This window comes from Ochlerotatus camptorhynchus, unplaced genomic scaffold (genome assembly GCF_037179485.1).
Source record: "Ochlerotatus camptorhynchus isolate MF236.1 unplaced genomic scaffold, CSIRO-AGI_Acam_v1.1 ptg000220l, whole genome shotgun sequence".
NCBI classification, from domain to species: Eukaryota; Metazoa; Arthropoda; class Insecta; order Diptera; family Culicidae; genus Ochlerotatus; species Ochlerotatus camptorhynchus.
Window position 1 is genome coordinate 2,804,092 of NW_027040710.1, and position 15,409 is coordinate 2,819,500.

At 37.7% G+C, this 15,409-nt stretch overlaps 1 protein-coding gene across 6 annotated transcripts in view; it reads right to left on the reverse strand.

Moving 5' to 3' along the window:
- Nucleotides 1-15,409, reverse strand: part of metro (membrane palmitoylated protein 7-like protein metro) — a 92,869-nt gene that overhangs the window by 25,305 nt on the left and 52,155 nt on the right. For all 6 annotated transcript variants that reach the window (XM_065225036.1, XM_065225035.1, XM_065225040.1 and 3 more), the window contains 3 exons: nt 4,095-4,276; nt 3,929-4,024; nt 2,199-2,330 (listed from right to left, as the gene is read on the reverse strand). In XM_065225036.1, the coding sequence (XP_065081108.1) occupies nt 2,199-2,330; nt 3,929-4,024; nt 4,095-4,276 (410 nt within the window). The remainder of the gene's footprint in view (nt 1-2,198; nt 2,331-3,928; nt 4,025-4,094; nt 4,277-15,409) is intronic.

Here is a 15,409-nt window from a genome sequence, read left to right on the forward strand (position 1 = left end):
ACACTTTTAGCTCTATTCTAAGAGATGCAGCCGATAAGCCACAAAAGGGCTCTGGCCCGATGAATTTATAAGAAGATCTGTGTCTTGCTAGTGCATCAGCTCTTTCATTTCCCTCAATCCCGCAATGACCCAAGGAACCCAATATAAGTTGACTTGATTATGACAAGACAATTTTTTGAAGTGATTGAACACACTCCCAGACAAGTTTTGATGTACATGTCACCGACTGTAAAACATTTAGCAGCTTGACTGTCGGACATGACGCATATATTTGAACTCTTATAGTTTCTACGCAAACATATAATGGAGCACTCTAAAATTGCTTGGATTTCAGTTTGGAACACAGCTGGCCATCTGCCCATAGGAACCGATATTTCTATCACTGGGCCAGTTACTCCTGCTCCCACTTGATTGTTCAAACAATCGATCCTGGACGAAGAACCGGGCCACCAAATTGCCATGAATTACGCCCAGGGTCAAATACTTGAAAATTGAAAGGTCAAACACTTGAAACATCATAGCTCAGCCATTTATTGAAAAACAAAAATCAAATCTATTGGCGCCACTTGAAACTGAAGACTTTGAAGATTTTTTCGATATCAATAGATTTAAAATCTAGCGATAAGTTGCTGAGCATTTTTTTTCCTTGATATTTTTTCCGTCGATCTTGTTTTCCGTGCTGAGCACCAATGCTACAGACGGAAGAGTGGCAGCTCCCACACCTGGACCATACCTATCGACCCATCAACTCATGAACCGGGGACCAACGGCTTTAATTTCCTGGTGTGATCAGAGATGTTATGCCTCAGAAAATCTCGGCGGCACCGACTGGGTTTGAACCCAGGCCTTTTGTGGTGAGAGGTTGGTGCCATTTGAAATTGAAGGCTTTGAAGATTTTTTCGATATCAATAGATATAAAATCGAGCGATAAGTTGCTGAGCAATCAATTTTATAAAATAAAATATATAAAATTTTAAAGTTGTGCTATACGACGTTAAATTACTGAACCATTTTTTTTAGAATGAGATCAAAGAGAGCCCACCAAACACGCTATATGGGTGGTATGCTTGCAGATCTTCGTAGAGTACATCTGGATATAAACAGATCCAAATTGTCGTAATAAATAATAACGTAGAATTTTAAGGGGGAAGGGAGGTCTGCAGAAGCTCTGACGAGCCATGTAATAAGTTTAGCAAAACACGCTACAATGGGACAGGGGGGCGTCTTAAATTTCTCAAAAAAATTACACTTCATTAAGGATGATCCTTAAGGGAACATCTACGCTTGAAATGCAACTACTTTAACGTGGCAGAATACTGTGATTCGGTCAAACTTTTACTAAATGATAAAATCATAGATAGATTTGTAGAGGGCGCACATTGTAAATGTGTTTACAAATATGTGAACACTTGCTCATAGCACACTGTACGTATCTTTCGTTTTCGATGTGCGAACACTCAGAGCTGTGTGTTTACTTTCTATTATGAGACAGTAGCTAGTTGAGATCTGGGACTGCACTACAGAAGTCGAACGAACCGAATTTGATAAGAGCTGCTTGTGTGAAAAAGTCGTACCGATTGCTGCAGTACCTGATCTCTGGTTTAGAACATTATGTGGAGCAAAAATTCATTAAATAAGGATAGAACAAAGGTCTGGACCTCCATTTCCGGAAACCCAGTACTATTTTGATGATTGTTTTTATTCATCCAGATATATTTTAAAATATTAGACTGTCAAGTAACCAATCTCCATCAGAGCCAAAATAACGTTCACCATCACGTTTTTCTCACAAGAAAAATGCTGCCCTGCGTCTCCATCACTATAATGATAAATGAAGAATGAGTTTATGAGAACGTTTTTGTTAAATTATAACATGACTGTATTGAAATTTCAGACTTTAAGAGCAATATTTTCGATCCTTAATGAATAAATTCATTCCTAATTAAATTTGAATGGATTCAGTAATATTCGATCTTAAATGATTTTTTTTTTTCGATTCTTCCCAATTATATTTGTATGTATTAGCCCTCTCAAACTCACGACGATTTTGTAATTTATTTTTAAACAACTTTGCAACTTCAACTAACCTTTCAACGACATAGAGAAAATGGCAAAAACATGAAAGACATTCATCTTCATCTTAAAGTACCCACTCAATGCTATCGCAGCAAACAAACGAAACTCCAAATTCTACTCACCAATGGTTCGTTACTTTTCACTAGTTGTACGATTTTAATCGTCTCCTCGTCCTCGTCCACTTCGACTGGAATCTCCGGCAGGTGAGGATAAAAGTCTTTTTGCGCTATGGCATCGTGTGCGAACAGGAGGCTCTACGGAAGACATACGAACAGGTGCGTAGAATGAACAAATATGCAAACGGAAGTGACGTCGGTACTCCATTATTATCAGACTTTGGTGCGAGGATGACATTTTCCAATACATACTACCGAAAAACTTATACATGCAGGTAGATACGCTTGATTTGGTTTCATTTCCTGGCGTGTGTGCACTTGCTCGGAGGGATCCTACCCCAGGGGGGGTTTCAATTAAAATTCGGGAAATGGATGCAATGCAATTAAAATGGGAACCTGCGAGTGATTCTGTGCTCAGTATGTGGACCGATGCGATTTGACATCTGATGCATTGGTGCATTTTCGGAGAAGAGCTGTCGTATTCAATGAATGACAAATTTGCACGCTCTTTGGGGAATGTTTTTTTTTTTTTTTGAAAAATGGTGCACGATTGGATTGAATTTAATTTTCGGTGAGAAATTGTGCAGGTTGCCCGGTGTAAATATCATCATTCGAGATTCCAACTAGGAGGATCTGAACCGAAATTTTAGTTAGTGTTATTATTATTGATTCAAGCTCTTGAAGTCCTTGATATTTTTTAAATTGGAATAAATTTGCTCTAATTCCAGGGAGTGCTAGTCCCATAGCAAACTTACATTTCGAGTGAAAATTCCCCAACAACCCCACAGCAGGAACCTTCACTGTAATCGGCTCTCTGGCATTTGCCACAGAAGAGGACAAACTGTTCGAGTGGAAAATAGTTCTTGTCAGCAGGGTTCTATCGGCAGACTCTACACGGCCAATGAAAGTAACCCAACATTGAGTTGAATTAGACTCAATAATGCAAAAAGTGGAGCTGCTCAGTGGGTAAGTAAAATGTTCTACAATTTCCCGGAAAAAAACTAGTTGAAAATGAGGAATATCGACCAATATCTTTCGATTTTCCTCATATTCAAGCAGTTTTTCCCGGAAAAGTGAGGAAATCCACTGAGTAACTTTACATGGTCGTTCAAATCGACTCAAAATTGAGTCGAGTGGACTCAATTTCGCAAAATTGGATTTACTCAAAAGTGAGCAGAATTTTCCGGGAACACCAGGAAAAACTTCTGGAATATGGGGAAAATCCATGACAATTTTACTAAGTCAAGAAGTGTACTAATAAACTGAGTAAAAGTTCTATCGATTTTCCTCAGCCTCCAGCCCGGAAAGTTCAACTCATTTTTGAGTAAATCCACTTTTGCCGAAATTGTGTCGACTCGATTTACCTTTGGGTCGGTCTGAACGACCGTGAACTTTTTTGCACTTTTGAGTCGAATTCGACTCAATTTTGGGTTACTCTCATTGGCTGTTATCCTCATTGGTCGCGCACATGGAACGATAACAAAGTGTGGTATTGTTATTTCCATGCGAAGAATGCAACAGCAGCCGGACCACTTCACTTGCGTATGTGCACTGGAATGCATTACAGTGCATGCAAATTGAACGAGTCGAAAACAAGTTTACCCTGGTTGTTTGTTTTCAGTAGATGTTACGGAAAATGCTTTACACAGTGTATTTGCTTTTGCAAATAGAACACTTTTCCTCGTTAGGATTTAACGTCAGAGCAATGTAGAATTCACGGACATTCCAGTACATACCTGCAAATGTGGCGTCTGCAGCATATGGAATACTTCCCTACACAGCGGCGAGATGTGGCATCTTGGTGCTAGTAATTCTAATACTTCTATGAGTACCTAGAGGGATCATAGCAAAACAAAAAATAGTTTAGAAATCGTGACATCAATTCTTTATGCGATCACCGACCTGCATAGATGACGACAGGAGCGGTGCTATCCGATCATCCTTATTGATTTTGGCAACTTTGCTGTGTACATTGACCAGTGCGTTGAGCTCCTTGGATTGGAGCAGGTTCTGTAGAAAGCCAAGCTCCTGTTCGTTCGATAAACTGTCCGCTTCCTTGAGCGATGTGATCAGCTTCGAAATCACTGCAAAAAATGGAGAAAGAAACAAATACGTGTGAGCAACAAATGGTTCCATTAGATAATTAGTAGGCGAGCATTTTTACAATCACGTGTGAAATAGTGCGTGCACAGTAGATTAGCTGGTCGTCGTAGGACATTGGCTAAAAACTAACTCATAAGGGCCCATTCAAATATTACGTAACGTAATAGGGGGTGGGGGTAGTCTGGAAATGTGTTAGCCACCATGTATTAGGTATCGGAAAAGTGCGTGACAGCGTGGGGGGTATTCAAAAATCTACTTTTAAAATATTTAAGTAATCGCACAAACGACGTGGAGGGGGGGGGGGTCTTCAAAAGTTGAGATCGTCCATATATCAGGGTAAATATGCTACGAGGGTGAAAGACGGTTTAAAGGGCGTAATTTATGAACGATTCCTAATTCCACACAGCAAAAAATAAATTTTAATATTACATCCAAGAGGATGCATGAAAAAAAAAAAGTTCCCATATTCGTGAACCACAGCCGTGAACCATAGTTCATGGTGTATATTTGAGATAATTTTGTTCTGGATAGTTGGCCATGATTTTTAGTTTACGGTCGGTTCCCGTTTTCGGGAACGGATTTTTTCCGAGTGCACTTCAAGCATGTCGAAAATCTCATGTAATTTTTATGGCCACAAAAATAAACAAATGCAGTAAAGAAGCGTAATGTCAGTTCATGAACTGTATAAATGATAATTTTGTCCTTTTTGGGAAGTAATATTACACCATATTTTCGCCACGATTGAAGTGCATTCACTTTGATGTGATATTAAAAATAATTTTTTGATTTCCGGTTTGAAGAGATGTGAGGTATATATTGGGAGTTATTCTGAGAGCCGAAGTGACTTTTGTCACTAGTGAAGTAAGAAAAGTCACGCCATGATAATGTAACTCTCCATTTGACTTGCACAGAAAGGTCACGTCACATCGTTCGGTGCCTTTTGTTGTCGCCATTGGAAGCAAACAATTGATGAAAGTGAACAACACATTTGAATTAAATTTTCTTAATTAATGTGCAAAATTGCCAATTCAGTGAAGGCTCTTGATGCGAATCACGTTGAGATAGAAGCAAAGGACCGGATTTCACGGGAGAAAGCAGTTTTCATCAATTTCATGTCGGAAGAATCAATGAGTTATGCATTGCAGTATAAGGCCCACGAAACTACCGTTGCATTGTTATGATGAAACTGTCGTTCACCTGCGGGGGGTAGCGTTCAATACGTGTTCTTCCACCGGAGGTCCTGGATCTCGGAGAGATGTGGAAAGATTAAGCGTGTCATCGGTGATAAATTTCCTGGGCCTCATCATGTACACATGTGTGCGAGGTGTATCTATATACACACTTCATTTGCTCAATCGGAATGGAATAATTTTGAAGTGTTTCTTGTACAAGACGCTGAGCACTAGATGAATTCCTGCCCAAGTGGAAGGTTCAGAAGTGGCCAGAGGAACCCTAGTAAAAACTTTATGGTTATTTTGCTTAACGACGTGTTCGGGGTAACATCCAAACCATTTGTTGAATTATTCAATCATTTGGGCTATCGTTCGTTTATGGTAATTTGTTATTAGGGAAGGACGAAGTGCACAGCGGGAAAAAGAAGGACGAAGTGCACAGCGGATTCAGTACTGCAGTACCGGACAAAAATGTACAACCATGCGTATTTTTTCAATAAGTTTAATTCGCTGAATATAAAAATTGTTTTCTGCAAAGTTGCTTGAAATTAGCTCAACTATAACTTTGCCGAAGAATGTACACCTAAATTTATTCAAACAAAAAAGTTAGATTTTTTATTTTAATGATAATATGAACCACCCTAGAATTCATTGTCATAAAAATGAGGGCCTAACTATAAGGAACAACTTTGTACAAGAGACTTTTAGTCTAAAGTTTCAATTTCAGGCTCAAAACATATCATTCCACCTAAATCTGCATTCTGGACCACTGTGCATTGGGACGGTACTAATGGATATTTTTGGTAGCTATTGAAAATTTAGTCGATTGCTTAATTTATGTATGGGCCCAAAATAGGGGCATTTAAGCCGACATTGGTTTTACTAAAATCTGTTCAGTACTAAAAAAGTTATATTAGTTTGATTTTTTCACTATCAGAATAAAAGAAAAAACTTTATCATCTTATTTTTGCACAACTTTCAAGATCTTTTCAGATGACTAGGATCACTATGTATTTCCTGTTCAGCAATTTCTCAAGTGCACTATTGGTACGTAGTGACTGAACTTATATGTCAGTCATCTGGAACACCTAGGTCACGAACAACTTTGCCGAAGACACCAAATTTTGAAAATAGCTTTTAGTAAAATGAGAAACTCACTACTGAGCTGTTTAGCATCTGGTAGTCTTAAGTCACGCGATCAAAGATACTAAAGACAGTAACTTCCCTGACGGTCAGGATACGTGGTTTAAAACCTATTCTTAATAAAAAAAAGTAAGAGGTTGTATCCAAGACTCTACGGTCGTGTCGTGACGTAGGATTACGAAAAGTAGTTTTGATGTCACAGCAAAAGTAAAGCAAATATTAAATTCATATCTCGTTATCAGTTGAAAAAGTGCAACTTCTTCCTCCTTCTTCGGCGAATGGACTGCTCAATGGGCTGCAGCTTGCGCTTGCTTTTCGTCGTGTACTGGAGAACAATCTACAACGCCACGCGCCGAAAGCACTGCGACTGCTGCTGATGATGACTACTGGACACCACCACTCACTACACGCGGTTTGTGATTGAATAAACACTGTTCGGTGAGACCGAAGTGAATTCAATTTTTAAATCTGTGTTAGGGAAAGCGCTTTCCGCAGTCAATTGGTGATAATTTTCATTATTAGAACAACAGTTGCACATTCGTGCAATTTTCAATAGTGACCGTTTGAAATTTGATAAAGTGTTCATTTTGAAAGAATCGTAGATGACATTCCAATCGACTAGCTTGTTTAGAATTAATATCTATCCGCTATTGACAGATTTATAAGTGGTTAAAACCTGACCACTTTTCGTAACGCGGTAAATTTTGGTTTTTTTTTAATTTGCACCCCCAATATGTTGCTGAAAGATGTAATCCTACGTTAAAAAATTGATGTTTAAAAACGAACTGGTTTACTCTTTTCCACAGAGTTAAAAGCCTTTTTTTATGGTGAAAGAAATCAAACTGCTATAACTTTTTCGTACTGAACGGATTTAAGTGAAATCCATAGCGAAACCAGTAGTGTAGCGGTAAGCGTGATTGCCGCTCACCCCAAAAGGCTTGGGTTCAATCCCAGTCGGTGCTGCAGGGATTTTCTGAGGCATAAAATCTCTGATCATGTAAAGTAAAGCCGTTGGTCCCCGGTCTATGAGTTGATGGGTCGATAGATAGGGTCCAGGTGTAGTAGTTGCCTCCCTGGCATCGGTAGCCTTGGTACTCAGTAAAGAAAATAAGATCGACGGAAAACAAATCAAGGAAAAAAAAGTTAAATCCATGTTTTGACTACAAACGAAAAAAAATGTCTGCGCATTTTGATTTTGAACCTAGAAAAAAAATTGCAGTTTTCAGCAAAACGAGGCGTTTTTCTAATTTGCAATTTAAACAGATTCAGTCAAAGAAGTTAAAAATTATACGGATATGTCTTGAATACTTTGCCAGCCAGCAGTCTGATTTCAGAAAATTTAACGTAGATCCGAAAATCTTTCAGCTAGTTTAATGGCAGGAGGTGCATCGACGACAACGACAAGGAGGCACAAGTACTTGAGGAAGAATTTGTGACACTTGCCTTTGATAAAAAAAAAACCAATCCGGTGGCAGAAAAGGCATCTACAAACATTTTGCTTGAAGCCAAAATTGTTGGTTCTTTGGCTCGATTATCTGCCAATCTAAGACAGCTGATGCAAACATTGGGAAATTATGCTCCGTCCACATAGATGTTTGATTTGTTGCGCGGCTAAATATTCGTGATAAATGTTCAACAAGCGCGTACATGTAGCAATTAAACATTTATTATACTAATTTTTAAATTAGGCAAGCTAATCATGAAAAATTCAAGTTATATTGATGATTATTCCCATAAGATTTTTTAACGCATACGTGTCGTCAATGCACATATAAACATAGCATAAAAACTGTAGGCTACAGTGCTGACACCACCACCTTCAGCAACCCTTCTTCTTGGCAGAGGATTGTAAAAAACACGTCTACTGAGGATTCATGTTTTTAAAAAAAAATCATCTATCAATGAAACAGTCATCGGTCGTCATTGAAAAGCAATGCAACTATGTTCTGTCAATCTAATTGAAACTTCTGTTGACTCTGTTGTCTTGTGAATTTTAGCTATAACGGCCTCTTTTCTGATTTTTATCTCTCAATCTATGGAATCTACACGAAAACTATGTATGAACGAAATTTCTAGAACAGTATAAGGAACATTATGTCGGAGGCTACACATTTTTATATCACATGGTTGGAAAGTTCGTAGCACAAATAATTTAAAGTTCTACACTTTTTAAGATATCTTCGAGCATGAAACTAAGTCACACTTAAATAAAATCACTTTGAATAGTCAACCTCTAGTGACAAAGTTGGTAGATCACACATTAAGCTTCGCTATGAAAGTTGTCACAGCTGTTTTCGTTGTTTTAGTCTCGAGATACAAGCCGTAAATTACATCAAAAAACATAAAATTAACTTGAAGCACTTCTAAATCATCGAACAGTAATCACGATTAAGAATTTAACAAATGCAGTTAAACAATGTTCAAAAGTTGATTGAATTGATCCAAATGGTATTAAAAAAGTTCTCTTTGGCTCCCAAGTAAGATCCATATTGATTATGTCGACTTTGCGCAATATCAATTAATGTTTGTTGGTAGCACAACATCTTGTTTAATTTCTCTTTCCTCATAAGAGTAAAAAAGAAAAAAAAAACGAGCAGGACAGCTACGTAATCATAGTAGGCATTGATTTTCATCCTGTTTCGAGTGATTTTTTATGGATGTATTGTGTAGAAAAACTGAAAAAATAAAAAAAAAATCATGAAGAAAATAGAGAGTTCGCTTCTTGTGCTTCGAAAAAACGAATCTGTAAAAAAAAAATCAAGCCATTTAGCGACGATCCTTGAAAAGTTTGCACCAGAATTCAATAAAGAAGATCAAACAAATAGTCGCAGTGATGAAAATACCCGACAAGGATTAAAAATAAATAAATAAAGGAGATAGTAGGTATCCGAGGTTAGCTACACTTGGTCAGTGAGTTTTTGAATTACTGCAGAATTGCTATGTCCCATATTTTGTCTAAGGAAACTTTCAGGAAGGTTCAGCGACTTTCTAGGAAATTCTGCGAACTATAGGGAACAGTAATGAATTTTAGGAAAGTTATTCAAACTTCAAATAAGTTCCTCCAAAGAAACAAAGAAATTCAACAACGTTTCAGATAAGTTTATTGAACTTCAGGGAAGTTCTACAAACCTCAGGAAACTTATTCAAACTTTAAAGATGTGCTTCGATCTTCAGAGAAGTTTCATAAACTACAGGAACATTCTGCCAACTTCAGGGACGTTTTGTGAGCTTCAGGGTAATGTCCTCCTGGTAAGTTCTACGAAATTCAAAGGAATTCTGTGAACTATAGCAACATTAAATGAATTCAATGATGCTCTGCAAAAAGATCTTTAAAAGTGAGGAAATTTTTGCAAACTTTAGGATGGTCTGTGAACCACAGGAATAATTTAATAACATTAGGAAAGTACTGTGAACTTTAAGAAATATCTGAGAATTTCAGAAAAAAAAAATGCCAAACTCAGAGACGTTCAAAGAACCAGGAAGGTTTGAAATATTTCATCGAAGTTCAACGAAATCAAGGAAGGGCTTTGAATTTGAATGTAACTTCTATAAGCTGTCTCCTCGGGTCGTTGGTGGAGCAACTTCCACTCCATGTCTTAGAAAATAGGTATAATAGAGAGAATTTCTTGCGATATCTCTTTCTCTTTTACGCTTCCCTAATGAAATGTGATCGAGGGCATGAGCAGGCTGGAAGGGCGTAAAAATGAGAGTTCGTTAACTAAAATATTATCGTGAGTACGACTCACGCATGTTACATTGCCATTTACCGGTGTATAAAAGGAGCAGTTTATGAAAATTGAGGTTTACAAGTATCTAGAAGAATTATGTTAACAAGAAGTTCAAACCAAACTCGACAGTCAAAGTTGTACAGGTGTGTAGATATTTGTAAGAAAAAAACACCGCAGAAAAAAAAATCATAAAAATTTGCAAATTATGTATGACGCAGGTTTCTCCTGGGAAAAGTCATGCATGTAGTGAAAACCGGAATCTCTCCGAATTGGCAGACGAAAATAAGAATCACTTTGCTGCCAAAGCAGGCAAAAAACTAGTCGAGGTTAGATTTTCAAACGTCACAGGAAGACCAATGGGTTTAAATTTGAACAGGAAAGAAATCAAAGATTTCTCACGAAGATTTACTCAGCATTAAGAAAGATCTTAATCTGAGTGTTAAAAAGGTCAGTATCTAATAGTTAGCTTTATTACTTTATATTTTACATAACTTTAGACTATACTTTTGTTATATTTCAGACGCTACAATTGGCTGAACGTATGAGACATACCGGCCGTCAAACTATCCAGCGCTGCCTCAAATCAGCTATGAAGAAAAAAATGTGGCCAAGAATGAACCCAATAACGCAATTGGGTAGCTGCCGCAAATGCGACTCGGCATACGCAATTTGGATTTGCTGGTCGCCATTGTAGGTGCTTGAAAAACGCTATTGTCTGATAAACGGGCAGTTTTTCAAGGATGAAATTTTGATCATCAGCTAACGAAAAACAACATATCACTGTTTTTTCGATTTGTTGTTTTTTTAAGGAAAAATATATAAAAAAAAAACATATTGTGTGACCTATCTACAAAACACGAAAACCATAATAAAATCCAATTATTTTAGCGTCAATATATTTTTTTTACGTTTAGTTTTAATTACCTTTAATTTTATATGTTGATCTTTAAAATCGTTTAAAAAATCATAATTTTTTGAAAAAAGTCATTTATGAAAAAATTAAAAAAAATATTGATTTTTTGGACTACCTTTACGTTGAAATGGTCACACTTATGTAAATTAAAATTACGTTAAGGAACAAAACTTTAATTTTTTACCAAATTCTGAGAACCACTATATCGTTTTGCAATGGAATGGCTGATATTAGTAAATGTAGAGATTAAACCATTGTTTAATTATTTTATTAATTTAAACATTATAAGATCATGACAAACCTATGATATCTTACAGTGCCGAAGAGGGAATCTTACTGTACCATTGAAACTTAGTATTTAAACAACTTTCATCCCATTTTGAATAATTGTCAGTTTTTTTGATCCGTAACAGTTTTGTATCATCAATAGTCCGTAAACGCCTCTGTAAATGGCTAAGTATACTTCAAACACTTTTTCTCAAAAAAACACAAGATGAAATATTCAAAACCTTCACATATTTGATTGCTAGGATCAATACTAATTTCCTGTGTAGAAAAAACTTTCATGTAAGTTGCACAAAAGTGCGCTCAGACATAGCGTGCACCCTAACGGTCGTGGTCACAGCTAGCCATTCGCAGAATCTATCAATTACGCGTGTAGCAAAACACAATCAGTAAAGCTCTGCACCTCCTTTTCACTTGCTGTCCCAACCGCCTCAGTCCTAATTGGAGGGCTGTTGTTTGTTTTAGGGCCGAGAACGACAAGTGCCGCCCGGTATGTCGACCCACAGCACCCGACAAAAAGAAATCAAGAAAAGCGCAACCCCTTTTCCGAGCGAATCGCAAAATTTATATTCACGAACAACCGAAACAGACTTTAATTATTATTATACCGTTCCTGCTGCTGGTGAAGGCTGGGCGGCTACGTTCAGTGGAGTACCGCAGTAAACCGGATGGTGGCAACCCAGTTTTCGGATGTTGCTCCATCCCCAAGTTGGTGCGTTCTTTCCACTGCGAAAAAAAGGCACATGTTATCATATTATGACTAAAATTTCTACACTGACACTTTGGCACATACATGTTCACGTCAGTTCTGCGTCGCCGTTTGCTCGAATCGTGTGTAAGGCGATACATTTTACCAGGAGACGAGGCACGGGAGGCGGAGGGTATGTGAAATGAAATATGTTTAAGACGATTTACGCCTCGTAAGCATCTTATGGCCCCGAAGTTTTACGGTTGGGCTTCGGTTGGACGAAGCTGGTGGTGGGAATTAATATTGAAATTGAATGCCCGGATGCCTGGAAGTTGACAAGGGCGATAATGGGAGCTAAGTTTTGTTGTGGATGGGTTTTGTTTGGATTACTATATGCAAATATTTATCCTATGGCTAATCGGTTTTATTTCTGAGAAATGAACTGTGTTGCTGGACAAAACAGAGTTGTACCTATTCAGAGCTTTAGATTGATCGATGATACGAAATAACACCGATCACGATGGAAAACCAATCAAAATGCTGAAATTGAAGAACTAACAAGTTCAATCAATTCTCATTCTAAAAATGCCCGGAAGATCAAATCCAACCGCACATCGCCCATACTCTATTTCGATGGCAAAATCCATCAAAGACCATCATTTAATTACCCACAACTCTCCAAACCTCATCGTTCTGTCGCCTTGTCAAACATTGGGTCTCTATCAGAAGGTTATACCACACATCCAACACCTTCAGGCCATCATTAAAAGCACTCCTATTCGTTTTGCTTCAAGTGGAAGCAGCATGATGGCCTAGCTCCAGAATGGTTAATCCTTCCCTGATCTTCTCCCCTTTCCATCAAGCTCCTACGATGACGCACTAACAGCACTCGACTAGATGGGACACACAGGAACCAATATGATTTTCCATCATATTGAAAACATTTCATCATGGCGAGCTACCCGCTGTAGATCGAGAGATGAGATTGCACGTCCCTCCGTCCGGCTCGCTTTTCGCAGCTGAAGCCTGTATGTTTTCCGCGGAAATAGACCAACCAGAATACATTCAAGTAAATGCTTAGGCATCCCGCTTGAATAATGACTACAGAATGAGCTCGTTGATTGCCATCACAGACCTGCCAAGAATTAATCATTATTCATGTATGTGTAACATATCTAAACTGCGTTGGGTTTCGGGTTCAGTCGGCTGATCCTAGCACACCTACGTTGTTTTCGCATAGATAAGTATCCCATATAGGATATGAGGCTGGAAGGAGTAGTCCTCATATCGAATTGATGAGTTTGGATTTGATTCAGTTGCATAGCGGTAAAAGGCTAAAAGGTAGCGAAGTTTGGCATGCAGAAACAGCACGCTGAATGGGATGCAGCTGGGCAGCCAATTGAATTTTAAGTGAAAAGACGAGCGCAGCACTGTGGGGTGAAATTTTGAAGAAATACATGGACTTAGTCCGCTGATTCTAGATCTCTATCGTTAGTTTATTATTATTTATTTTTCATTGGAGTAGGTAGTTAGGAATAGTTTCTATTACTATCTATTTTCTATTTCGCAGCTCAAAATCATCCTCACCAACATGAGCATGAATACTGATATGGACAACAACACAGGCGGTAATGAATATCCATTCACGAATAATAACCAATTTTGACATCGAAACTCAGCGGTTGCCATGATCATGAGGATGTTTTCATCTGTGGAAGAGTCGCGAAGAGCGAAAAATATAACCTCAAATGCAGCCAGACGGCTACTGTCACGAACTGTCATGAGGAGCCAAGGAATTTTATGATGCTTTGCTTACAGTTGAAAAGAATACACAAGGCGGTTTTGAAATCTTGCGTAAAACAATTTCTAACGGTTGTTTCCACCTATTTTATTCAATGGGACACCGTTTCTTTTTGATTCATTCGAAATACACACAAATCCATATTGAAAGATACCATCAATTATGGTTTTGTCAAAACATCTAGTAGCGTAATAAAATACCAAACAGAAAAGTACAGTTTCTCACTGCACGCTGAATAATCTCAAACAATCAATATACACGCTCAAAGTAAAACACGCGATTTTGCTACACCTGTTTTGATTTGATTTCAATGGCATACATTTTCATGACAAGTAGGAAAAGTATGCAATGAATTCCGTGTGTGCTATCTGCTTCTCCCTCCCAGGTTGTCATTAGCGTTGCCAAAAATTGAAATTGATACCGATATACAGATAAGGTTTCTATTGTGAGCGATTTCCTTTTTTTCTTTTTGCATAGGGTTAAGATCTAATTTCCGTCAAACAAAGCACAATTCGCACTTTACCTCACTTTTTCGCACGTTTGAATGTTTTTATCAAAAATAACTTAATTACCTTTTACCAAATCTGAATTGATAAGAGTCACAAATTGTTGAGATATTGTTGATAATCTAACGCTGATTCTTCATTGCAATTCCGTCATACAAGATTCAGTACCGTCCAAACACATTGAAACGTCATTGGATTCACTTCGGCATATGGACCAAGCCAGGAGGTCTTCTTTTGTTTCTGAGAAGAATGGATGTAAATATTCATTTTATGCTTTTGAACTAAACTATCTTGCCCAGTAAACTCCTGGTGGATTGACTTTTCATGATGCGTTATTGGTATTAACACTCCTAACACGATGCATCTGGTAAAATGTGTAACGGTAAATTGGCAATGTTTGAAAAATCATTGTGCTGCAGTGTATTCACACATTTTAAATATATTGATACCGAATAAATCTTAGAAGTCTGTAGTTTCAAATGGCACCAATAGATTAGAAATTTGTCGATAAATGGCTGAGCTATAATTTGTTAAACATTGCAAGATTACCGTTACACAGTTTTCCGGAGCCATAGTGTTCAGAGTGTTAAGATCTACCACCGAAGCCTAGTCCATACTACTCCATACTTGGGGAACAGGATTGTTTTTGTAAGAAAAAAAAACACATCTTAGTCCTTTTTATGCCTTGTTGATAGTAACAAGACTCGGCGACTCCACCGAGGATGAACTTGAAACAAGGAAAAATGAGTTACCCAAGTAACACTTGTAACATCTTGCATGAAAAATAAAAAAAAAATCCAGTTGTAAATAAGTTATATATTAATTGCTTTTAAAACATCCTGTTTTAGACGCGTTTTATTGTTGTTTGTGAAGTATGC